Source organism: Clavelina lepadiformis, chromosome 5, assembly GCF_947623445.1.
Source record: "Clavelina lepadiformis chromosome 5, kaClaLepa1.1, whole genome shotgun sequence".
Taxonomy (NCBI): Eukaryota; Metazoa; Chordata; class Ascidiacea; order Aplousobranchia; family Clavelinidae; genus Clavelina; species Clavelina lepadiformis.
Window position 1 is genome coordinate 19045245 of NC_135244.1, and position 24372 is coordinate 19069616.

The 24372-nt window shown below is 35.3% G+C and overlaps 4 protein-coding genes across 5 annotated transcripts; 3 read left to right on the top strand and 1 right to left on the bottom strand.

Moving 5' to 3' along the window:
• Positions 1-4077, top strand: LOC143460799 (uncharacterized). 2 transcript variants are annotated; one of them, XM_076958433.1, is made up of 6 exons: positions 1-845; positions 995-1672; positions 1762-1818; positions 1882-2273; positions 2388-2737; positions 3336-4077. In XM_076958433.1, the coding sequence occupies exons 1-6, from the start codon at positions 71-73 to the stop codon at positions 3679-3681; spliced, it is 2598 nt and encodes an 865-aa protein (XP_076814548.1). In that variant the 5' UTR covers positions 1-70; the 3' UTR covers positions 3682-4077. The 2 variants fall into 2 exon arrangements, with proteins under 2 accessions (XP_076814548.1, XP_076814547.1); XM_076958432.1 differs by having other exon boundaries at positions 1882-2737.
• A 4185-nt stretch (positions 4078-8262) lies between these two features.
• On the top strand, positions 8263-13433 carry LOC143460516 (V-type proton ATPase subunit S1-like). Its single transcript, XM_076958045.1, has 9 exons — positions 8263-8422; positions 9347-9476; positions 9657-9728; positions 10412-10586; positions 10796-10869; positions 11338-11597; positions 11942-11995; positions 12139-12364; positions 12541-13433. Exons 1-9 carry the CDS (start codon positions 8322-8324, stop codon positions 12757-12759), a joined length of 1311 nt encoding a protein of 436 aa, XP_076814160.1. The 5' UTR covers positions 8263-8321; the 3' UTR covers positions 12760-13433.
• Positions 13434-15161: 1728 nt separating this feature from the next.
• Positions 15162-18273, bottom strand: LOC143461063 (solute carrier family 35 member E3-like). Its single transcript, XM_076958817.1, has 5 exons — positions 17503-18273; positions 17142-17339; positions 16948-17058; positions 16092-16247; positions 15162-15801 (listed from the first exon to the last, which is right to left on the bottom strand). The coding sequence occupies exons 1-5, from the start codon at positions 17713-17715 to the stop codon at positions 15508-15510; spliced, it is 972 nt and encodes a 323-aa protein (XP_076814932.1). The 5' UTR covers positions 17716-18273; the 3' UTR covers positions 15162-15507.
• A 3071-nt stretch (positions 18274-21344) lies between these two features.
• LOC143460801 (uncharacterized) lies at positions 21345-23381 on the top strand. The gene is made up of 4 exons (XM_076958435.1): positions 21345-21667; positions 22135-22276; positions 22510-22619; positions 22760-23381. The coding sequence occupies exons 1-4, from the start codon at positions 21416-21418 to the stop codon at positions 23063-23065; spliced, it is 810 nt and encodes a 269-aa protein (XP_076814550.1). The 5' UTR covers positions 21345-21415; the 3' UTR covers positions 23066-23381.
• The last annotated feature ends 991 nt before the right edge of the window (positions 23382-24372 follow it).

Sequence of the window (24372 nt, forward strand, 5' to 3'; positions counted from 1 at the left end):
CTCAAGCAATAAATGTGTGGTATCTCCATTATCTTGCATCACATTATACAATGTTCTTTTTTTGAAAATCATGCCATACCATGATGAAAACTTCATTGTTCATAAAATGTCTTCATTTTTAAATAAACCAAGAGGAGACTTTTCTGTTGATAAAACTGCCTTCAGAGGTGGATTGCCATACTTCTTTTGTCAACACACAACTACAGGTGTTTGTTCTCAGCACAAAATCTGTCATCATCACAGTAATGAACTCTTCAATACAAATTCAATGCCAGACACTGTGAAAATTCTTGCTTCAGTTAACGGTAATCATTGGAGTTCCAATTCCAGTAAACACTTTACTAGTAGCAGCAATGTTTTCAATCACTCCTGCTACTCCAATGCTGCTGTAACATGGGAAGTGCTGAGAACAACAGATTTCAGTTCTGAAAATTATGAAAGTATTTTTCAGTTAGTTTTGTCATACTCAAGTTTTATTCAAACTGGAAAAATCAATGCTGCGTTAGGAATACCAGTTCTGTCTTGGACTCTTTTAAGTATGTCATCACCACTAAGCAACCTATCTTTTTTGCAAAAAGAAGTTAAAGATATCTTATCCTCCGCTGAAAAGAGAACTGCACTGCAAACTAGTCAGTTGAGAAAGAGGCGATCTGCATCAATAGTGCAAAATCGAAGAAAGTTTTACTCTGATAACAAAACAATGTATCTTGCTCCTGCACCAGCAACTAAGATATCTTCCATAAAAGATACCAGGCCTGATTCATTTCTGTCAAAAAGTATTTTCAGTCATCATTTGCAGTCACGAAATGATTTTGAATCATCTGCTTCAGGTCCTGACGAAACAGGTTGTCATTGTTTCATTTTTCTAATTAAATAAAAGTTGTTTTTCAGTATTTCAGTGCAACTTTAGTTGCATATAAATTTTTAACAACATACTTTGAAATACTTTTATCGGTCAATTACATTTCACAATTAATGTTATTTGCAATTACAGTTGCTGATGTGATGATTTTGACCACATCATCTGGATCACATGGACAAAGTGAAATTAATCAACCTGACACTAGTTTTGCAATTGGTGGGTCCGGTAATGAGTTGGGAAGTGGTGGAAAATCAGGTTTTGGAAGTGGATTTCTGTTAACAAATCCATCAGTTTCCTCTTTCAGTCATTTTGCTACTAATAAAACCATAACTTCAAAATCTGTTTCTTTCTCATCATATTTCACTGAACAAGTTCCTTTAAAATCATACAAATTGTCTGCATTTATTTCAAACTCCCAAAGGAACCTTCTATCTACTTTGGAACATGCAGTTTCCTCTACACCGCTACACTCATACTTATCATTTCGATCTTCTCCAAACAAACAATTCAAAAGATTTACTGGTACCGCACATGACTCATACTTTTCTTCCAATTTTTTTACATTTGCAACTTCAAAACACGAACCAATATTGACAAAATCCCCAAAAGAACTTAGAGCAACTACTGCTGAACTCAGGCAAATGAGATCATCTGCATCAACCTTTTTGCATCTACCAGTTATTTCAAATTTTCAATCACCTACTTTGGGTGGTCCTACTTCTAAATCGTTTAGCTCCAAACAAACTAACAGTTTCATGCTGATGGCTAACATTGGCACATTTACAAATGTAGCATTATCAAAAAATACATGTAAGTATTTTGTGTACAATCAGATTGGATGTTGTCCTGCTAAAGGCTCCGGTTTGTTATTACCTTTTGTTTATTAATTATTTTTTCAGTGCCCTCTACAACTGTTGCAACATCAATTTTAACTTCACCAGCTACAAACACAGCAGGTAAGTTGAAAAACATGCATTGACCAGTAGTACCATAACATACCCAACAACTTTGTTTTGCAGAACCTCAAAACATTATCATCACAGCTACATTCGGAAAGTTGTTTGTATATAATCTACCACTTGAGTGGAAGTTTGGGTTAGTAAGAGGAGATGCTACAGTTTCTGGCCAAAACAACTGGCTTTCTTACAATTCATCTGGTAACAATCTGTATGGAGTATTACTTGATGAAACACCTTTGCATTACACATTAGTCATCACGCCAGATAAAAATTATGGTATGACAGCACCGAGCAAAATTATCTTAGATATACAGGTGGAAATAAAAAGATTTGTTAGAAATCCTTCATACCTTGTGAAAATTAACTCCACCTTAAGCAATTACCTGCAACCTGACAATGCTGAAATTACAAAGTCTAGACTTGCTGCACTGACGGCTGTCTTTTTACAAAAGGTAGCACTGATACTGCCATATGTCACTGTAAACGATATCACAGTGCATCATGCTGATGTGTTATCTATGCCGCACTTGTCAAATAATGTCCTGACCAATGGAAAAATGTTGCAGATCTGCTTGTTCATAGAAAAGTTTGGCTACAAATCATTTTTTAAGCACTATCAACCCCTTCTAGAAGATTCTGGAAACAAAGAGGGGTCAGAGAGACTGTTTTTTGCATTACTTCCAGATTTTGTGCTAAACACAGTTGATGTGGTAGGCCCAGAATTTGTTCATGGTGAAAATTTACCAGAAGCAGATGAAGATATAAACAGTACAATTGATTTATCTGTTATCTTGCCAATAGCCTTGATCGCATGTTGTTTGGTCTTGTCAGCTATTTTTCTCCTTATCAGGCATAAGCGAAAGAGACTACATGCGACTAAGTATTTCTTGGTCGACAGGACATTTTCTAGTTGCAGGTTTGTAGAGTGCATTTATCTTTTTGTGATCAACACAATTGTTACTATTTAGTACTGTTTTATTGGGGTATTTTTTTTCATAGAAATTTGCGTAGGAATTTTGCGATTCATTGCCAGTATTTTATCAGAGTTAAGCCATGCTAGTCATTTGCAAGCATACCTAAGAAAGTTAGTAGAATAAAGTGTGGACAAATTTGGATTAAAAGATAGATTATTCTTATAAGTAATTTTGTACCTCTGGGCTATTCAGTGGACTTACAAATAATATTTGCCACCTATGAATGCAAGCTGTCAAAGTAGAACGAATAAGTAGTTAAACCCTGTGACGTTATAGAAGAAATATGGTACTGGATACTAAAAATTTAAAAATTTTGGTTGTATGGACTTGAAACAAAGTTAGATTTGCATTGGAAGACCGATAGATGTTGTTTTGTTGCTATGTTATTACTTTAAAGTTAGGTCAAAACGGAATTGAGGAAAGTAACTTTAGGCAATTCATTTTTTTAAATGATGACAACCAAATTTTTTTCATGGACAGTCTTGCTTTAATTGTCATTTGGTATTGGTGCGATGTTACATTCTTTATTCTTTCTTTCAGAAAACCAGTGTGTCTAGTAGATGAAATTGAGATGGGTAATTTCCAACCTTCAAAAGCGCGTGTTCTTGCTGATGATCTTGGTGGAAAGCATTCCCAGTGCAATGTATGGAATGAAACTATTTTCACTAGTGAAGCTGGAACCATCTCTTTTTCAGAATCAATAGATGTTGCAGATTTACCTACAAGTAGTCGCCATCTTGTAAACAATGCATCAAGTGTTGATGCAAGTGGTTTTTATTCATTTGCTGATGTTGGATTTGAGCCAGGTGATGAATGTTATAGCGGTGTTAGTGACACTAGTTCATTTTCCTATGGCTTAGAGCTCATGCCCAAGAAAATACTGTAGTGTTAACCATTCTAATGTAACTGCCAAATTTACTATATTTTAAATTCCCTACTTCTGTAATAATAATGAGTTTGTTCTGTACTGCTGGTGTTTCTTGTTAATAAAACATTAACTACATAAATTATTAAAGTGGTTGTTTTTCTGTGTTTTGCGTGCAAAGTGTTCCCATGAATTTTTAATGAATTATATATTACTTCAGTCCTTAACCATACAATGTTAACATGCAGCTATGCAATCATGTATTCCTTTCACATCTTTGATAACGTTTTGCCGTGTTTTTGTGCAATGTTTCCGTTATTGGCTCACTCCAATGTAAACTGTTCTGTATCTGCAATTTATTTTATGTGCTCATTTACATAAAGTTTGTCAGGTTCCATTCAATACTGTACTATAGGACATTTTCTGTCGTTTCTTTTGAACAATACTGGCTTCAAGCAGGTATTCGTATTATGGTTTGCCTAAATCAATGTCTCCCAACTGAGTAAGATTTTATATCTGTCACAGCAATGTCAAAGCTTCTTGGATATTCTGGGTTTATCTAGGGGCGGCAAAAAATTCTAAATCTATAAAAATCTAAAATTAAAAAGCAGCACAGTATGCAGTAAAAATGATAGGCTACGCTACAGTATATGTTTGATAATCTTGTTTTGTGTTGAAAATTTTCTGAGAACAAAATTCTTTTTATATACCGTTTCTTTAATCGATGTTTCTGAAACTATAATTCATGTTCTACTCATAACTTGTATTAAACGTGTCCATTTCACTTTTTAAAAGAACAAATTATGTACTTGACTCACGTTTGTAGGCGCGCAATTCGTGTTGCTTGAACAGAATTAATAATTTTTGATTATGTCGCAATACTGCAATCTTACGCCATTAGGGACCCTTTTTGTGTTTGCTCGTTATTTGATGCTTTCGATTGCCGTTTGCCCAAACATTGGTTGGACGTTTGCTGGTACCATATGTGGAGTGCTTGAAAATATTTGACGTTTTGTTTTGCATTTGAAACAGTTGTGGTTGTAATAGATAAATAAATATTAACTGCTAATGAAGCATTTTTAACTGTAAATGAAGCGAGTAAGTATATTTTTGAATTGTGAAAGATTATTAAATTTCAGTCCATATTATTTCCTACTTCACGTTATTTGTGATGTTATGCCCGAAATGACTAAAAGACAGGTATAAAATACCCTTCACTCTGATGCTGCAAATATGGAAATATTTAGTTCATTAATTATTACTTATGGCGTGTCTTGTTTCGCAGAAAGTAAAAATACCATTTCAAATGGATAGTTTTTGCAACGTTACATTTCTCTTATCCTTAACTTGCATACCGATTTTTATACTGTGGTAAACCTTCACAACAACAATATCATTGCTGTCATGCAGTGGTAACCTACATTGAATTTAGGCCCTAAATTCATACGTAGGCCATACGTCCGGATTTCCCCGGACATGTCCGGAATTTTAGTGTTCAAACTGCGTCCGGGGGGAAATGCTAAAATATGCTTAGATGTCCGGAAATTTTAAAATTGTTTGTTGCGTTACGGGTAATAATTTCATTGTTACGTCATAAAGGTTATTTCATTTAGAACATGTCTGAAACGATAAGAGCGTATATTCGCTGAAGAAAATTATAAAGCAGTAGAAAAATAACGCAACAAGAAGTCTGTTGCAGACCAAATTAGAATACCAAGGAAATTGTCGTTTGTTTAATGCTTAATGATTTCGAAGTGGGCTGCGGGTTTTGTTCGCACCGTCAAGGTGGAGCATTGCTAGTGTGACGTCATATTGACAGACAATGTGTTCATACCTCATTCTAAAAATCGCTAGTGGGCACTAAAGAGTGTCCGGATTTTAGGCCACGAAAATATGGCCACCCTAATTTAGGGGGCAGCAGATTCATCGAAATCCAGGGGCGGTAAGTTATGCCGTTAGGTCACTGGACTCTTTCGTACGGATGGAATCTGAAATCTTCAGGGAAATTTTAGCAGCGTTTTGGGAAGAATATGAAAATATAATCGGACTGTGGTGTAATCGTCACAGTTATTGCTTACATAACTATTTACCGTCGGGCAAATTGTATTTTTGAAAAGATTTTGTCTCTGGTTTGACACACCTAATTTTTCAACGGTGAAGGATGGATGAAGTAATTCGTACTGACCACGCATATGTCGAACTTTTTAGCTTTGGCGGTCGAACTATTAAAAAAAAACTGGAAAATTAATATGTGTTTAATCTGAACGTATGTAAGTCATTCTTCAACAACTACTAGCCAACAATAATTCACGCCTTGAGATAAGATTCGTAGTATCACAGTATTGAGGAACAGCCGCGAAACAGCATCAACTTCACCATCCATCTCGCTGGACTAAGAATGAAGCCGCAAGCCGGCATGTAATATTGATAGATGTTATTGTTATACGTCAAGTAATGCAGTACATATCCGTAAATCATTACAGGGCGTCGGACCACCCCTAGATTTATTAGATAGCAGTTTTAACCAAGAACAAACTAAAATTTTCTCATGACGTCTCCAAATGCAGCCAGCTTTGTTTGAGTAGCCCCCAGCAATTGGTGACGTCACGTGGTTGTTGATCGGTATAGCACCCCGTTATTGGTGATGTCATGTAGTTGTTGATTATTTTAATTTAGAAAGGCAGGGTACTACTGTAATCAAATGCATGGCTGTTATTTTTGTACAGCAGCCTGCTGCTTTCAAATAGCATTCTGTTACTGTTTGTTGCTCAATACTTCACAGGCAGCTGTTGGGGATGTTTAACGCTAGGATGCTGTTCATGACGTAATGAACAGCAGACTGTGATTACTCGAGTAGCACTAACACTTTGCTATTGGTTGTTGCCCTGTAATTACCAGGCTACTGTTAGTGACGTAATAAACAGCAGAGTATTGCATGATTGCTTGAGTAGAATTCTGCCACTCACTTTGTTTAAAAACTAAACTGCTATTAATTACATCACGAACAGCACCCTGGTGTTACGATACCAACAGCAGTCTATCAGTACTGAGCAGCAAGCAATAACAGGGCGATATTGAAAAATAGTCGGCTGCTATACAACAATACCGCCTGTTCTTTTGGTTAAGACCTCAGCTCCAATTGTCATTAAAAAGTGTCATGTGACTTACATTTTATATCAAGCTTTTTAGTATGCAAAAACTATTTAATGACATGGAAAGCCTATAGGTGTTTCAGATTTGTTCCATTTTAGTATATTTTATAAATTGTTTAAAATAATAGCTAAAAAGAATGTTAATAACCAATTTGGTTGCCAATTGCCATTGGTTTATTAATTTTGTTTAGTTTTAATGTAAGATGTCTATGCTTTAATCACGCGACCTTTTTCTTAAATCTAGCTGTGGATTTTGGGCTATTGGAGAATGGAGATTGTAAGGTTAAAGTAGGCGTTAGGCGGTTGCCCTAAAAAGTGCTAAGGCTGTCATTAATGCAATTAAATAGGTGAATTGTGCGCTGTTCCTCAATTTTGCGATGAAGACGATTGTTAGAAATAAATTTTTATAATACAGTGATGCGTAAGTCGTTAATGTGCATAGATAATAAAGGGTTCTTCATTCTAAATCATTTAGGAATAACATCCAGTTACTTGTGCATGGATAGTAAAGGGTTCTTTAGTTACTATGTTTGTAAAAATACATCCTTAATCTTTATATTTACACATGGTTTAATATTCAATTTTTAAAAAAATTCTTTTTATTAGCATCAAAATACAGAGTACACTAAAAGCACAAGAAACTCACCATATAAACTTGAAAACTGGGTGAAAAATCTTTTTTTTCTCCTAAAAATATTAGGTGTTGCTGCCTACCATAATCTAAAAATTGTAGGTGAATACAACCTTCACTGTTCATGGCAGTGCAGATTAAAAACGTTGTCCTAAGTTTGGGCGCAGTTCAAAGTTAGGACGATTAACAGTACTTACTTTTCAAGTGTTCATTTTATTGTGGAACTTTGCACAGACTTTACTAATGTTGCATAATTTTGTCTTTTCTTTTATGGATTACGTAACTTCCATTTATGTTTTGCTTTTCACCCGGACTCCATACCTCATACACTAGTACCATATATACCTTACGTACAAATTTCAAGTTTTCAATTCTGGCCGGTGTTGACTCCGGTTTCCAGAACTTTAGCTATATCTTATGATCACTTCTATTATATGCAGTACTAGCCTAAGTAACAACTAACAAGATTTGACACTTTTCTTGTCTACCTCCCCAGATTGTTTTATATGCTATGTTTGGAGGTTAACTACCTATCTACATTTATAAATTAAGTCTGCATGTTGCCAAGTTAAAGTTGAGATTAAAAATATATATATTGTTTATTGGAAGCTCAAAACATATGGGTCATATGTATATTAAAAGTTTAAAGCATGTAGTGCAGAAGTGCACAACCAAATGACGTCACAATTTGGGTAGCTGAGGTCTAGTATACAAGTGTATCCAATGGTTGTGCACTTCTGCACTAGACCCAAACATATGGTACAAAGACAAAACCAAAAAAATTATTTATCACCAATGCTGTCATATTAGTTATGCTAATGGATACTATGCTTTTTTCCTAGATTATTAATGCTGGCTGGGTCCCCTTTAAAGTTGTAATGTTGTCAAAACTTTCGATTTGTTTCGCTGTTGTTTTGTTCATAATAAAATTGACATTTGCTTCAGAATTTGTTCCTTTATTCCTGTGGACAAATGTAAGGTATGATGCTGTATTACTTAAAGAAACTGCTCCTTGCTAATTTACATTAGTTATATTTTTTCAAACACTAAGTAATGTTTTGATGATACTTTAGTCAACCATAATTGATTTGTTACTTTGTGTCTTAATCGCCTTATCTGTGCAATATTTTTTTAAATGCAGATTGTAAACTAGTTTAATTGTCATAAAGTTTGTTTAAACTTCTTCAACAAAGCTATGCAATCCTTAACATTAGGTCGACTGTGCTTTCAAATTACCTAGAACGACCAAGTGCGTCAGTTGACGCATAATACACATAAAATACAATTCCTTCATTTATTTAGTGAGAAAAACATCCTTACTAAGTACAGCCTTCTCTGCTGCTTTTTCTCCTTTTAAATGTCAACTTCTCACAAGTACATGCTACTTTCGAATAAAATCGCTGACTAAGCGTGAATTTCTAACAGTGAAGTAGGTCGCTGGAGAAAAATTATCCCAATCCCAGTGTGACTCACAATGCTCAATTACACCTCGGACAATGTTGATTATCACATTGTTCCATTTTCTCACGTTGTTATGATTCTGTAGACTGTAATCGCACCATCCTTCACCTTCACAATGTGAAATTTTAAGCTATGTGCGTCAATTGACACGTGTGGTCGTTCAAGATAGGTATATGCTTAAATTCGCCGTTTTAATTGTAAAACCCCCAAAAGTCAGACAAACTGAGCAATGTAAGACACAAATAATTGTCAAGAAATTGAATACTTGAAATCGTCAATTGATGTGCTTGGTCGTTCTAGTGTTAAAACACATACCTGTTTTCTAATATAGCATTTATAATTCAAGTCTGGTGTTAAGGCACTTTATCTTTGCTTTTCTTCGTTTCTTTACTTGTAAATATAACCCTGGTGAGTTGCTGCATTATTCATTTATGCTCTGCAGAGATTCAAGTTGCAAATACGACACACCGCTGGGTCCTGGTGAAACAATATCATCAGTGCTTACCGAAACATATCTAAAATGTCTCGCTAGCCTTGAACCTGATAAAGCATTCATATTTGTTGCTGATAGGGTAAATTTCTTAAACACATGCTGCCTTACATAGCATATCGATTTTAATACCCTTGGATTATTTTTCAGAACCTTCCAAAGTTTTCTTGTTTTGCTTGATTGTCGTATGCTGTTTGTTGATATTTTTACTTTGTAGCCTTTGTGTCCAATTTGCTTACGCACTGAATTTTTTGTGATTTAGTTGGGTATTGAAGATTTCACTGTGTACGCAAATGGTGCTAAGGATGAAGAGAATCCATTGCGTAACGTCAAAGTGAGTTAGTGCATTAATTTCAGTTTTGCGATAATCTTTGTTTCTATTGCCTAGTTTCCCAAGATTGTTTTGTGTTAATATCATTTCTATGTTTATTATTTAGAGTTCAGACAAAGAAAAAATTACTCAAACTAACTTTACTTAGCAGGAAAGCAATACCATAATCCAAACAGTGTCAAATCATAATTCTACAAATGCTAAAAACTTTTACATAATAATAGTTTTGTAGGTTATAAAAACTGTTTTTACATGAACCATTATAAAAACTAAGCAATGATTTGGATGCAGTATTTGAGTACTATGATGCAACAAGCCAACAATAAGCGACAATCTTTGTCTCCCCTTGAACATGTTCAGAATTTAATTATGGAAAGAGAATAATTGTTAAACACTTGTTTAGTTTGCATTATGTGACAGGATCTATAAAGAAAATAATGCTGTAAACTCGAATTGAAAAGGGTTGAGGTGCGTTATCTTTCAACCATTTGAATCAGAATAATGTAATATAAAATCGTTTGATACCAAACAAGACATTAAAATCTCCAGCACCCTTTCATGAGATTTGAGAGACCTTAGCCATGGCCGCTTCTGCTTTGTTTGAAGAATACATACGTACCTTTGTAATGCTCGAATATGAAATGTGTGCAGCATTATTGGGGATCTTAAATTGTATTTTTGAATAGACATTCATGCAGCATGACTCATCAATAGCGGCGCCGTCAGTCGAACCTTCCAATATTATAGAAGACTTGCACAGCAAACTGAAGCCGATTGTGAAGGAAAACATTAATCAGATGTATTTCCCAAAATTTGATAGATCATCACACACTGCCACAGCAAGTGGCCTAATGCATTTAGGTATTTGATCACTGGTACCTTTGTATGACACTTTTTAGTCTATTAGTTATGAAATTGCTAAGATAAAGGTTGCAGGGAAAATTGTTAGTTTGTAAAAAAAGTAATCAAGATCATAATTTCGTCATGTCATCATTGTTGATATGGTAATATTTATTTACCGGTAAATATAATTATGTTACATTTCATTTATCAAACTTTTTAAATCTCAGATCGTCAAATAAGAGATACACTTCAAGCATCCAGTGGAAATTTTGTTGCTGTCCTAACATCGGAAAGAAATCCTGTAAGCCTCTAACAGATAGCTTAATGATAAATTTATACTGTGTTTCTCCTGAAAAAAACACTTAATCTAATACCAACCCTTGAAAGTGCCCTGGCTTAGTATTTTGGGTCGATTGGCTGCAAATTTAGTCAAAATTTTTTTCCAAAAATTTAATCACTGTTTACATAGCATTTATTTGAACACATAAATAATTTTGAAATTTTGGAGAAACACAGTGTACCATTACTACCATATATATTAATTGTAATTTATCATATGGTAGATAAGTCTACTTACGCTATACTTTGTAATCATGATAATAAGAAAAGTTATCTTAAATGACAATTGTGTGGGTGTTTTCATAATCAGATTTAAAAGCAACGAAAATCGACTTTATATGCGTATTCTTCTGATTATACAGTGTCATTGATTAAAAGAAACTTGTAGTCATTCATGCACTAATTAATATGTTGCCCTTTACTTTGTTAGGATTCTTATGGGACACAAAATGAAAAAACGCTGGGAGGCAGTAGACAACTTCTAGAAGATAAAAAAACAGAAAAAAATGACACTCGTCAGATGCTAGTTGGAGACTGTCTTTATATGGCATTTTCAAGTGTTCAACTTATTGTTGGTGATAAGAAGGAAACTATGGCCAATGTCTCAACTCCAGATTTTACTATGATAGATTGCAAACAAATTTCTCCACTTGCAAAGGCTCCTGTTGGTCATGTGGCGGGAAATATTACGTATGTAAACGAATGGCAGTGATAATATGAATAGTATGTCGGGTAAATGCAAATTACTACAATATAAAAATGGAAAAGACATATACGGTGGAATAATCCCATTATATGGGAGATAGCAGAAATCTCCATATACAAGTTAAAATTTGTCGGTAATTTTAATATTTTTGGATATTGTTGAAAGCTTGGGCAAGTTCATACGGATTGAAATTACATTAATAGCAAGAACTGTCACAATTATTTAGTTGAAATGCTTGTGGCGTGTTTTGGATTATTTTTACGTTTAAAACAGTTAGATATCTACAGTATAATAGGTTCTTTCAAATTTTTTCCATTTGATTTTACAGAATCCAGCAGACATTTAAGATTCAAAATTCAACCTCAGAAACTGTTGATGTGGAGTAAGTACAGTCGAACCACTGACGAAAGTTTTGTGTGAACCACAACTATATGTACAAATCTATAAACCATAAATCTATTTTCATAAATCTATTTCTTTTACTATTTCTTATTCTATCTATTTCATAAATCTATTCTCTTCCAGGATGAGATTCGTTCAAAGAATGTTTCAAGTGTCCTATAGACTTTGGTGGTACTTGGACTCAGTTCAGGTGACCCATAACGGGATAAAAACGCCTTTCGATCGTGACTTTAAAGACTCTATTTACGCTCCTGCCAACTGGTCGTTTATTTGTTATAACGGAAAGATGTCGAACAAAGCCAACAAATCAAACCCTGTATCACTTACCCTGGAATTTTTAGACTGGCAGGTTTGAAGAATTTTATCTGGACTGGTCAGCTGTCGAATAACAATGAAAATACCTTAGATCTGTGATAGATTTTTAAAAGCAATTTTTAACATTCTAAAATTATATCATCATAACTTGTTATTACTATCGCTTTTTTATTCGTTCATTTACTTCATATTCTTTTCGTTGAATTTCAGGTGCAGCCGTTCATATTGAATCGAGCCAACAACACTTTCGGTCCTGCGTATGATTGCATTGGTTGGTTTACTGGGCCTATATGGTCTGGCTTGTTGGCCACACTTCTGCTGGTTTTCTTCCTTGCGTTTGGCGTTAGCCAGCTCAGCAGCATCACTACTATGGACAGATTTGACGACCCAAAGGCGAAAACAATCACAGTTCCGCAGGATACCAGCTAGACATCGACCACTTGATTATGCTTTAAAAACATTTTTTTTCAAAAAAAGTGTAATTTTTCATTGGATAGGAATCATGTCAGCGTCGTTCCATGTCAGTACGGGAGTAAATTGGTTAATTCAAATTGATCATAAAAATATATGTGGCCTACTCTGCAACAAACCACTGTTAAGTGCTGGCATTTCTTTACCAAAGAACTTGTTAGATATGTTCAGCTTTAATATTGTTCGGAGGATAAATTTATATCATGTTAGACTGGATTTGCCTCGTGTAAGAAACCTGAGTATTTCGCGCAACATCCGATGAAGTTACTGTAGTAAACAGTCGGCAGTTTTAGAGTAGTTATTCTGCAGTCATTAACCATTTGTTTCCGCTTTTATGAAACTACTCAAGGAACGTTTGATTTTTCCGCGCATTCATCGAGTACGCATGCCATCAACATGTTTGGAGATGTTCTGCTAATTAACCGACATTCTTTGCTATTCTGTCGTCTTTCATGTTATTCGATAGAAACTTTAGAACTTGGAGTTTGTGGTACCGAGAAATATATGAGCATTTTGGTGTTTTATTTGCATATTACCGTGCAATATTCTATCTTTTGTATGTGTACGCGTTTTTCTAGTATAATAATGTATTACGTGTAGATCTGTGTTGAGTAAAAGTAAACTGTTTTGTGGCCAAGTCGTTTTAATCACCTGTTCTCTGATGAAAACGTTCAGATGTACAGGATATCTCACCGCTTTTTAAGAACTGGAACTTTTTGAACTGAAAACTAGATAGAATTGAAGATGCTGTATTATGTAAATATATCAAGACCGAGTATACACTATAAAGCTTTTCCGTGTTAAGCAACTCATAAACCACTCCTGATTAGAACAAGACGTTAATGAATAACTAATGTTTGCATAGGAAACATTTGTTTGTCATGAAACACGGGCAACAGAGTCTAAATGCTTATTTATAAGATGGAAAGCTATCAAGGGAGATACAGAAATACTGGTTTCATAGACGTCCATGTTATAACTACTGCAACGAGAAAGGAAGGAATAACTGCACGCACTGTAACTTAAAGACGAGCATAAGATTGAAACTCAGCATTGAGGCGGTAATGCTAAAACTGAAGTATATGTAATATATAGGTTTGCTTGTTTTGTTAGGAATTAAGATGTAGGAATAAAACCAGCTTAACTGATTGTGCTAGGTAGTACTTAGAATTTATTATTGCTTCAATTAAGTTTTAAGCCAAGCTTAAAATGACGTCGTCAATCCTGCCGAAAATTATCAGACAAACCAGTCAGCACCAGCCTTTGGACGATGAGGTTTTATTCTTTGAAGAAGACGAGTTCACGCAATCTTATTACAATTTAAACGAGAACAGTAGCAATGAGACGAGGCTAACATTTATTGAAAGCTCAGCAGCTGAAATCCAGTCGCCTCCAAACAGCCGCTCGAGCGTTAACGATGATGTCTCCGAACAACAAGAAGAAGGCAACGACAACCCACAGCACCTACGTTATCAAATTCCTTCTATGCATTCAGCGCTACGCAGCTCTAGAATAGCTATTTTCGTGCTTTCCTTTATTTTAGTGATTTTGATTTGCGTTTTTATTGGCAGCGTCATTGTCATCTTAAGACTCCACGAGCAAATCCGGGTTTTAAACGCTCTTTGTACTTCTACCACTTCACCGCAGTATTGACGTCACAAAACGTTTTGTACATAGTTTACGTTTGTTTTTGCACCAAGCAAAAATGTTTGTTTGCTGAATGTTGTTGTTTAAATGTCCTTGTTGTTTTTGTGCTTCTAGAGTAAAACTAATTGATAAATTGCACAGTAAATACTGCATGGTAACGTGTAGACCAGCGGTTCCCAACTGGGGGTACGAGATTGAACATCAAGGGGTACGAAGATCCTTAATTGGGCCGCAGAGCAATATATATATGAAAATGATGGAATTTTTCAATATACATATGAACAATTCCATCAGAAATTTTTTGGGGGTACGAAGAATGCTCTGACCTGACAAAGGGGTACGAGCAGCAAAAAAGGTTGGGAACCACTGGTGTAGACTATGTCGGACAAATCTGATTATTATAGAACTACACAATATGCAAGTGCTGCAGTTTAAAATTTATGGCGCTCCTGTTTTCTTCAAAAATTAATCAGTTTATATAAAATAGTGAAGCCAAACATTTTGAGTTGCATTTGCGAGTTTAGGATATTGTTCCCGCAATCAGTCAAGCTCTTCCGTTCATTTGAGATTAATAAAGTTTTGTGAAGATTGTTAAGTCAAATTTCTTTTAACCATTCTTTCAAGGTTGTTACTTTTTGCAATCATATTTTCGATTTCTCTCTCCTATACTGTATAACTTTTGTAATGGGCTACATCGCATAACATGTGTAGGGTACAGTTTTAGCCATGTTGCAATTTGAATACTAAAGCCGTATCGGATAACCCGTTAATCGAATCAAAAATGTTTGGCATGTGCTATGTTAAAAACAGCAGTTTTTTTAATATTATAAGTAGCAGTTGGCACTAAGCTTTTACACATTATTGGCACCATATCGATGTAACAGTTGAAACAAAAGTGAGCACACCGGCATATACCATAAAAGTCATGAATTTTACCCCAGAAGGGCACAATGCGTTATGAAAAGATTGATTGCGCCGTCTCAAACTGCGAATGTCTTTCGTAAACGTTTTTGTCACACTTGCACATATACATATATGTTATTAAATAACTTAATCTTATTAGTTTTTCTGGTTAGAGCTTGTAGGTGAATATCCAGCGAGCCTACTTCTTGATTTTCCTTGTTCAGATAATTTCGCAGCAGTGTACGAAAATGTTCCAATTAACGTTATAATGACTCCGACCATCTGCCCAATCACCATCGCTTCGGAAAATATAACATATCCAACAACTAATACCGCGCAAATTTTTAATTTGCAAAACACTGCGTATGTGATTACTGACGTCTGGTTTATGATGTAGAAAACTGATGTGCTCACAAGCAAAGCTAAAAGCCCCGAAACTGTCAGGTAAATCTATAAAAGAACATATAAATAAATCGACATTACATACCAGAAAAGACTTCAAAGTTACAAAACGCAGGAAACTATTTCACGAATTTGTCATTAGTGTGATATTGTTATTATTGTAATGCGCAATGTAATAAAAAGGCACTTCAAAAATTAGCGAAATACCTTAGAGTTAACTCTCAAAACAAACAAGTCAAATGTTTTGGTGAAATCAGTGAGTTGTAACGATTTAAGCCTTAGGTGGTCCGCTTTACCCCACCCTCCCCTATTTTGTTAACAAAACCGCTATATCTTACCATTTCTATGGAGTCAAATTTGTCGAAGTACGAATAGAGTTCAGGATATTCAATTGTAACGCTAATGGCAAGCAGAAGTAAGGCAGAAATTGAAGATTGGTAGAACAACAACTGAGAGGGGTCGAGCTGCAAGGTTTCCTGTGTCGTTCCAATCCACTTCATAAAACGAAGGAAGTTGTTCATTATAAAATTTTCCAAGTAGGTTTGTACTGTAAATGCTTTTAGTCATTTAGTGGTTAGTCAACCAATAGAACAAAGGAGCGTTATGAGATGAATAGTATGTTATATCATAATCGTCATTCTCAGACTAAAGATAATAATTAATCTTTGCACGACTAAATCCCGGCGGCAGGCGATGGGTAATCATCGCTCGAGCCCCGTTTACAGAGCTGGCCTTTGTGCAAGTTTCGATAGACGCACCACTCATGTTTTACTTTTTATATCTTATTTTCCAGATTTGGAACTGTTCATCAGGTCAACTGAACCGGAACGAGCGTAGTCTTGCTCAAATGCGTTACAACGGTATCAACAGTGGGCATGGGACACGGACCGCATTATTGAAAGTTGCTCGCATGCTCTAACCACACGGCCACCGAACCAATTAATTATATAAAGTACAACAATTGATCAAGTTGATCAAAGAATATTGCAGAAAAGTTTTTAAAAACTTTGAAAGTGGTATTTAAATTACATGCACTGAATTGCATGTTTTGTGCTCACTGGAGCTTCAAGTTAAGTTTTAAAAGAAAGTTTAAGCAGACGATGGCACGTGAAAAGTCTATTGTGAAATATAACTCCTATCATGATAGGCTTACTATGGTAAATAGTAATTTAAGTAAAGTATTCTCAACCTTACCGTGTAATACAACGAACATGCGATGACAGCAATTAGACCAAACATTGTTCCAAGAACGTTCAATACAACATCAGACCAGTAATTAATGATAATGCCGATCAATACCGTCAACTGCAATGTGTTTCAGCAAAATTAGCGATAACTATAAGTCGGACGAAAATACGCCTATGTGTGTGGTAACCAAGAGTTCTTACCAGTGACAATTTAACGTTGACAGTGTACTTTTTTCCATACATAATAACTTGAAGTAAGAATGTAAATGGGTCTGCTAGGCACTTAAGTATTTGATAAGTTCCTATAGTGTTGTGCTTCAACGAAAGATTGCTAAATACCACGAAACTGCAAAACGCAATGCTCAAAGGAACAACCTTTAGAATGGAAACAGATTTTACCTACATACAACAAAACACGTTTCAACGTTATTCAATGCTACCTGTAGGCTATAGATGAGTATAGCTTACTAAAAGTTTAGTAATGGTCTATTGTACTGACTGTTACTGCTTACTAATATTTAATCCAAAAATGTATTGCTTACCATATCGCGGACAAGTTTACCTTGAAAAATCTTGCAGCTATTAGGAAAAGGAGTCCGACAAAGGTGAAGAGAAACTGAAAGCCAACAAGGAACATCGGTGGCATTTCACGATGGAGGTACATGTGCTTGTTCAACATCACAATAGCAATGCTTGACACAAAATTGATGGTCATGAGTAAGAAAATGAGTAACCATCGTTTATTCTTTACGCGAGAAATCTTCAAAGTCGACATAACAAAATCAGGAAAGTTTTCTTTGCTCGAAATGCAGCGGGTACTTTATTAGGAAAAAGTAGTCCCCTCCTAACTATTGTAAATATCTCAGAACTGCGTCTGACTATAACCTAGTAGATGGTCTCCAGTTCGGGCACTTATAATAAATATAGGCCTATCACTTGCAAGCCGACAGTTTTATGCTTTTTAGCTTCCCACGCTGTGTGTACAGGAAAATAGCATTTCTGCAATTATAGGTTATCGGCAGGAAATCGGATCGGTTTACGTTTTCTACCTTCTTTATTGCTTAGTAACATCAAAATACACCATTATTAATTGAAATTTAATGCTTTACTGCTACTCTTACACCTGCAAATAAGTTACTACTTACGTATAAGGTTTTACACAGTGTGCGTATAGGCCTACTTTTTTTGTAATTAACCTGTATAGGCTACATTCGAAATATGTCGAATCAATTTTGATATCTGAAATATAGTTACAGTAGTGAATATTGAGGATTGTATTGGCTATACCTGCATGAATACTGTAACGTTGAAATTCCTGCAGGTCTTATACGGCTTACGGCAAGTCACATCAGCCAAAAACTTAAACCTCACTAAATGTATAGCCAGCTAAAATCGGCATACGGCAACCTTCTCGGTTGGGCACCAAAGCCAGAATAAACTTCTTACTATTCAGTCATCTTAAGCTACAGTTTTTTTAAGGTATCTAAGGGGCCAGTGTTTCAGGCCTCGGGGAGGGCAAGTGCAAAACGAAGTGCTTAAAAACGTCTACAAACACGATACTTGGCCTGAGACATAAGATAGGCAACTAAAATCATCCAAAAACTGCAAAGCGATATACGTTACGACGTGACACATCCGTATGGGCAACGCCATGTAACACGCTCTATATAACGTTATATGTTATTGTTTCGCTTGTGTGAAACCGAAGCCCAGATTTCACTACATCAAGTTTAATTTCCTTTATTGCTTTATTCATCACTTTTCGCTCTTTACCCTACATGTTGAATTATGTTTAACTTTCCCTTATCTTATTTTAAATAATACTTTTAACTGCAATTATCGTAGCCATTGTTACTTCGTGGTTTTTGAAAGCCATCTCATCTTTCCGCAGCATGTTAGAAAATGTAACGTACCTGTTCGTAGTGATATTTCTTCCATGTCCTATAGGCAGGGTTGCCATACCGTCCTTATTTTAAAGGTTCGTGTCTTAGAAAATTTTTTGGCCTTTTTTCTAAGAAATGTCCTTATTTTCACTTGCGTCCTTATTTTCGTCTTATTTTTAGGGCAGAGGTTCGTATTTTGGGCATTTTGACACCTTTAGTATACCATTTTGTACCAAAGGGATGCAAAAATTGAGAACATGCAAATAGTATCTCGTTTTTTTCATTTTTGGAACATTGATTGCCTTCTCCTGTTGTGCACTGTTTAAGGTAGTATTCTTCTTTTGTTTCCTGTTCGTCCTTATTTTTGAGTCCAGACCGATGGCAACCCTGCCGATAGGGTTCTTTAATTAACAAGACAGTATCCCCAAGGCATTAACGAAGGTTAGTCCTGTTCAATGGTTGTGATAAACCGTTCTAAAACGTAGCAAAATAATATAAAAAAAATCAAAAAACCAATTAAAAATTGTGCGCTTTTCGAAAGTTACACAAAGGTTAGCTCGGTAACCGGAGTTCCAGCGATGAGGAATCATCACTGGAATCACCGGGTTTGAATCGTGCGAAGATTTTCCTTAAGCCTGAGGATAAAGATTATAATCTTTATTGTTGTAATTATGCTATCATACTCTTGTTGATACCAAACTTCACTATAAATTTTTTCGGGAATTTGGAATATGATTTCGTATTAGGGGGATTACCAATTAACCCAACGTTTTTACCTTACGTCAGTGTTTCTCTACCTTTTTCTTACGGCGTACCATGTCCAGGTTCTATGATCTTGTTGCGTACCGATAAATTATCGAAAAACTCAACTTTACGCAAAATTTATATAAGGTTATTAACAGGGACGGATTAGCAAATAAGCTGACCCGGTAATTTCGAAATTACAGTGTCATTCGAAAGAGGCACGCTATCCAACTTTGTCACATCTTGTTCTCTAATCAGTCGCCGGACAGTACTTTTGCTGCTGGTAGTATTAGCGTCTCAGCAATGGTATGAGCCTTCATGTTTTGGGCCACGAGAAGGGAAACTTCATAGGATGCTTTGACAATCCCTGCCATCTTTTGGTAGTTCCGTCCTGTGTGGTCTAAGCGCTGTTTCTTTACATTCTCACCGATTCGCATTAAATAGCTCTCATTTCTATCATTATTTTCTGGGTAGTTTGACTCACGTTTAAACAAACTTGGCTTCATAGCTGTATTCGAAAGAGTTTTCAGGCAGACTCTGCATTGTGGCGGATATTCTTCTCGGTGCTCGATAGCAATAAAGCCATATTTTATATATTCAGGATAATACTTTCACTTCAAAATTTTGAATAAACTTGGCAAGGATACTACTCTAAAAGCCTAAATAAAAATTACATTAAAGTATTTAATGTAATTACTGAAATAATATACTTTTATATCTCACCAGCTTAAACTTTTGCTTTCATAAGCATGATACTGTAGGTCTCTTTTTCAACTTTGCGAGATACTGGTAGTCAAGTTTTGTATTTCTTTGTTGTTTTGGTATGATGTCATAAGAGCAATTTGGATAGAATCCGGAAAGATAATAATTCCAATCATTGATGACATGTAAAATATTTAACTCTGCATTACGATGAAGACACTTACTGCATTAGAAAAAATTATTTTAACGTTTTGTTAAAACTCTAATTTGACTTAAAAATAAATGCGTTTACTGCGTTTCTCCTGAAATCACTTCGCGTACCACAGGTTGATAATTTCTCACCCAAAACAGCAAACTCTTTCCAACCTGGGTTGTATATTAGTTGTATACCCAAGGTCACACAACAATTTCTTGTTTGCCTGTAAAATTTTAAATGGAAAACCAATTCAAAACCTTATATAAGGCTTGTTGTTGTTGTTGTTATATAAGGCCTTGTTTAACAGAAGAATATGATTACCACATACACAAATTTCCCATAGCTATATTTATTGCATTTAGCTGCATTTATACATCTAAAGAAGCAAGCTCAAGCTTGCATAAAGATGCCATAAAATTAAATTAAAGTTAAATTTTGAAGTGCTGCCGTTATTCTGGTATTAGTTTTATTATAAAGTTAATGTTTTATATGTGTGTGTATTTTGTCATACAGCCGAACTGGACTTGCCTGACAATAGGTCTACACCAATGTTTAATCAAACAATTAACGAATTCTCAATTAAAACCCGCAATGTCGCATTTTTGTTACAAATGTGCTTACGGTGTACAAAGTTAAGGATATAAACTTTTATTCTTGTAAGGTTTATGGGTCTATTTTTTGTTTAGGCATATTAGCTGTATCTATTCCGGTGGACCTAGCATCAGCTCTTGCCTTAATCCGTTACTGCATGATAATATAGTATGGTATCGTATTCATAAAGATACCTATTAAGTGAGGATATGAATACACCTGGCTGGCTTTTACATTTGGAGAATAAACACTAATTAATTACATTTATACAGTTAACAATGTTGGCTGACCATTGAATTGTTTTTGCAGTGGTATATACTAAGCATGCTGTTATAGTACAGTATTAAACATTAGGAAAAATGAAGGTGATTTGTGCTGGAATGAGTAAAACCGGCACAAAATCTATGCAGGCAGCATTAAAAGAATTGGGCTACAATGTGTATGATTTCATGGAACATTTCGAATATCTCCACGATGACTGGGTAAAAATATTAGCAGAAGGTGGAAGTACAGAAGATTTCCGAAGAATGTATGAAAATGTGGACGCTGTTACTGACATTCCAGGGAACATATTTTGGGATGAAATCCACAAAGCATTTCCAGAAGCCAAGGTTCATCATAGATAATTAGTTATTTATGTTCTGTAGTGGAAGAGCGTCTGCCTCACACGTCACAATTAGGTTAAAGAATATCCCTTCCAGGGTGCTCTGTGGCAGTACACTGCTTTTGAGCACAACGGTAGAGATACCCCAACTCATTGGTTTTGGTGAACAGTTCTGTTCTAAACTCTAGTACAAGACCATGTAAAAACCAGAAAACCGAAATGGTGAGGGATCATGGCCGTTTCAATAAAACAGATTTTTCCCAGTCCAAGGATGAACATTTTGATACTGTAGCATAGGCTGAACTATGTTGCCAATAATTATGTGGGACGATGAGGTTTACAAGTATAGTAATGAATCTCCTAGCATTGGTTTATTGTCAGATTCAGAGATATATTTAAATTTGTATCAGTTATTTTGTTTTGGTCACTTTCGTTGGATAAATGGCTAATTGTTAACTATAAGAAACAATTTAGATAGTGCTGACTATTCGAGATGAGGACAAATGGATAGACAGCGTAGAAAACCAGTACAGCAAAGCTAACAAACCCATCTTCTTTGTACTGACTTTCTTTTCTCCAACCTTTAAGAAGCTGGGAAGGTTTGGGGACAAACTTGGTATGCTGCTGGTAATATCTGATAACTATGATCGAAGGAGTGAATAGTGTCTGGTAAACACCATTTGCTTTGGGTTAAACTGAAATGGCCGAAGTCAATCATTGACTCTCTACCTCACACTATTTGATGTCTTGGTTCTGGTTTGACTACACATGTTTGTTGTAAGTCAGGTATTCCTTTCATATAATTCAAATAAAAAGTTCTTATCATGGATTTTTTTTGATTGTATTTAGCGTGTGCAATTTTTGGGTCAGCAAGCAAGGCTAGTCTTTTCAAAGCACCAACTATTAACTCCTTGCTTTATAAAATGAAATTCAGGAGACATAATGCTCATGTTTTACAGGTGAAATATGCATTCAGTTTTCTTAACAATGCATGTATAAATATTTTTGCTTGGTTTTTGTTTGTTTTAGTGAGCAATAATTGTGCTAGAAGATAATTGCTTACGTAAAATTGATCTTTATGTAATACATGTTTTGCTAGAATGCTCCAAAGGATAAACTACTTGTCTTCAGTGTCAGTGAGGGCTGGGAACCACTTTGCAATTTCCTGGGTACCCCAATTCCATCGACGTCTTTTCCAAGAAAAAATGTAAGGGAGAATAGACCAGAACTTGTGAAAGAATACATGGCAAACAATCCGACTTTTATTCGGGCTCAACGTGAAATGAAGATTTCTTTTGCTCTGTTTGTGGGATTACTCGGTTTTGGGATCTACAAGTTGTCCAGAACTACTCCCACAACTTGGATGGATACTATCGGTGGTGCTCTTGCATCTTTGAGGTCATGAAGTGTTTCTGTAGTTTTGTCACCAAATGCAAAATCGTATAACTGTTAATTGATTTTCTTGTTTCTTTAATGTTTCTTTTACTTGATCAACTGTAATTTATATACTCATACGACATGCAATTTATGAAAGCTGTGTTGTATTTAATATAATTTTTTATAACCATTATACATGCAATATTTTCTCAAAAGCAACGCCATTATTTCCTGTGCTAGTGTAACTTGCCCGCTGTAGAAGTAGCTTGTGAGCCGATAAAGTTTGAACATCTGTTTCATGACACGTCTGATACAACGGAAAATAAACACAGATTTGACCTCAAGGGCAACTGTCTTTTTGAAGCGGGAAAAGATATTTGCAGATAACAGGTGTATTGTGATCCACTTATACTTTTATCTCAATCATTCTCAAAACCTTTGACACCGCGTTGTTAGGTTCCGAAACTTAATAACTGGAAGTAAGCACCGGAAATAAACCAGTTTTGACTGCCTGATATGTATGGCTGAAGTGCTTGGCTAGTAATCTTTATCGTACTTCCGCTTATTTTGCTTACTAAAGTAATTTTTATGTGTAAAATGTTTTCCTATTGTAAATGTTTACATTAAAGCTACGGTAGGCGTGCATTTTAAACGCACTAAACGTTGTATAAAACGGAATACGCTTTGCTGGAACTGTAAGTGAGTTTTATGTGATGTCAGATTCGTTAATTTTTCTTCAAAGGTATAAAATATGTGGCCTGTAACAGAATCGAAGGAATTATTGTGCGTAGCAAACTCAGTCACAAGCATGTCTGTCCAACGTAGCAATAAAGATAAAATGTTTTGCGCATAATCAGCAATTAATTACGATGGAGTTATAAAAGAAGTTGTAATGAAATGATTGTTTATCGTTCCTTAGCCTGTAAGGACGACCACTTCAATTACAAAGTTTGTCTGTAGAATTGTTGTCTGTCCTCGATGATAAATGAGTCTCAGATCGTTGTTTCGCTTCTCTTAATCTTAGAATCAATTGTACACCATGACAACTGTATAAACTGGTTATATTTGTAATGAAATGATTGTTATCGTTCCTTAGACCGTAAGGACGACCACTTCAATTACAATGTTTGTCTGTAGAATTGCTTAATGTCCTCGAAGTGAAATGAGTCTCAGGTCGTTGTTTCGCTTCTCTTAATCTTAGAATCAATTGTATGCCATGACAACTGTATAAACTGGTCATATTGTTTCTTGTTTAAACGATTACATTAAATAAGACATTGTGACAGCTACACAATAAAGTCGACCACTTTCTATGGTTAACTTCGTAGACTGTGA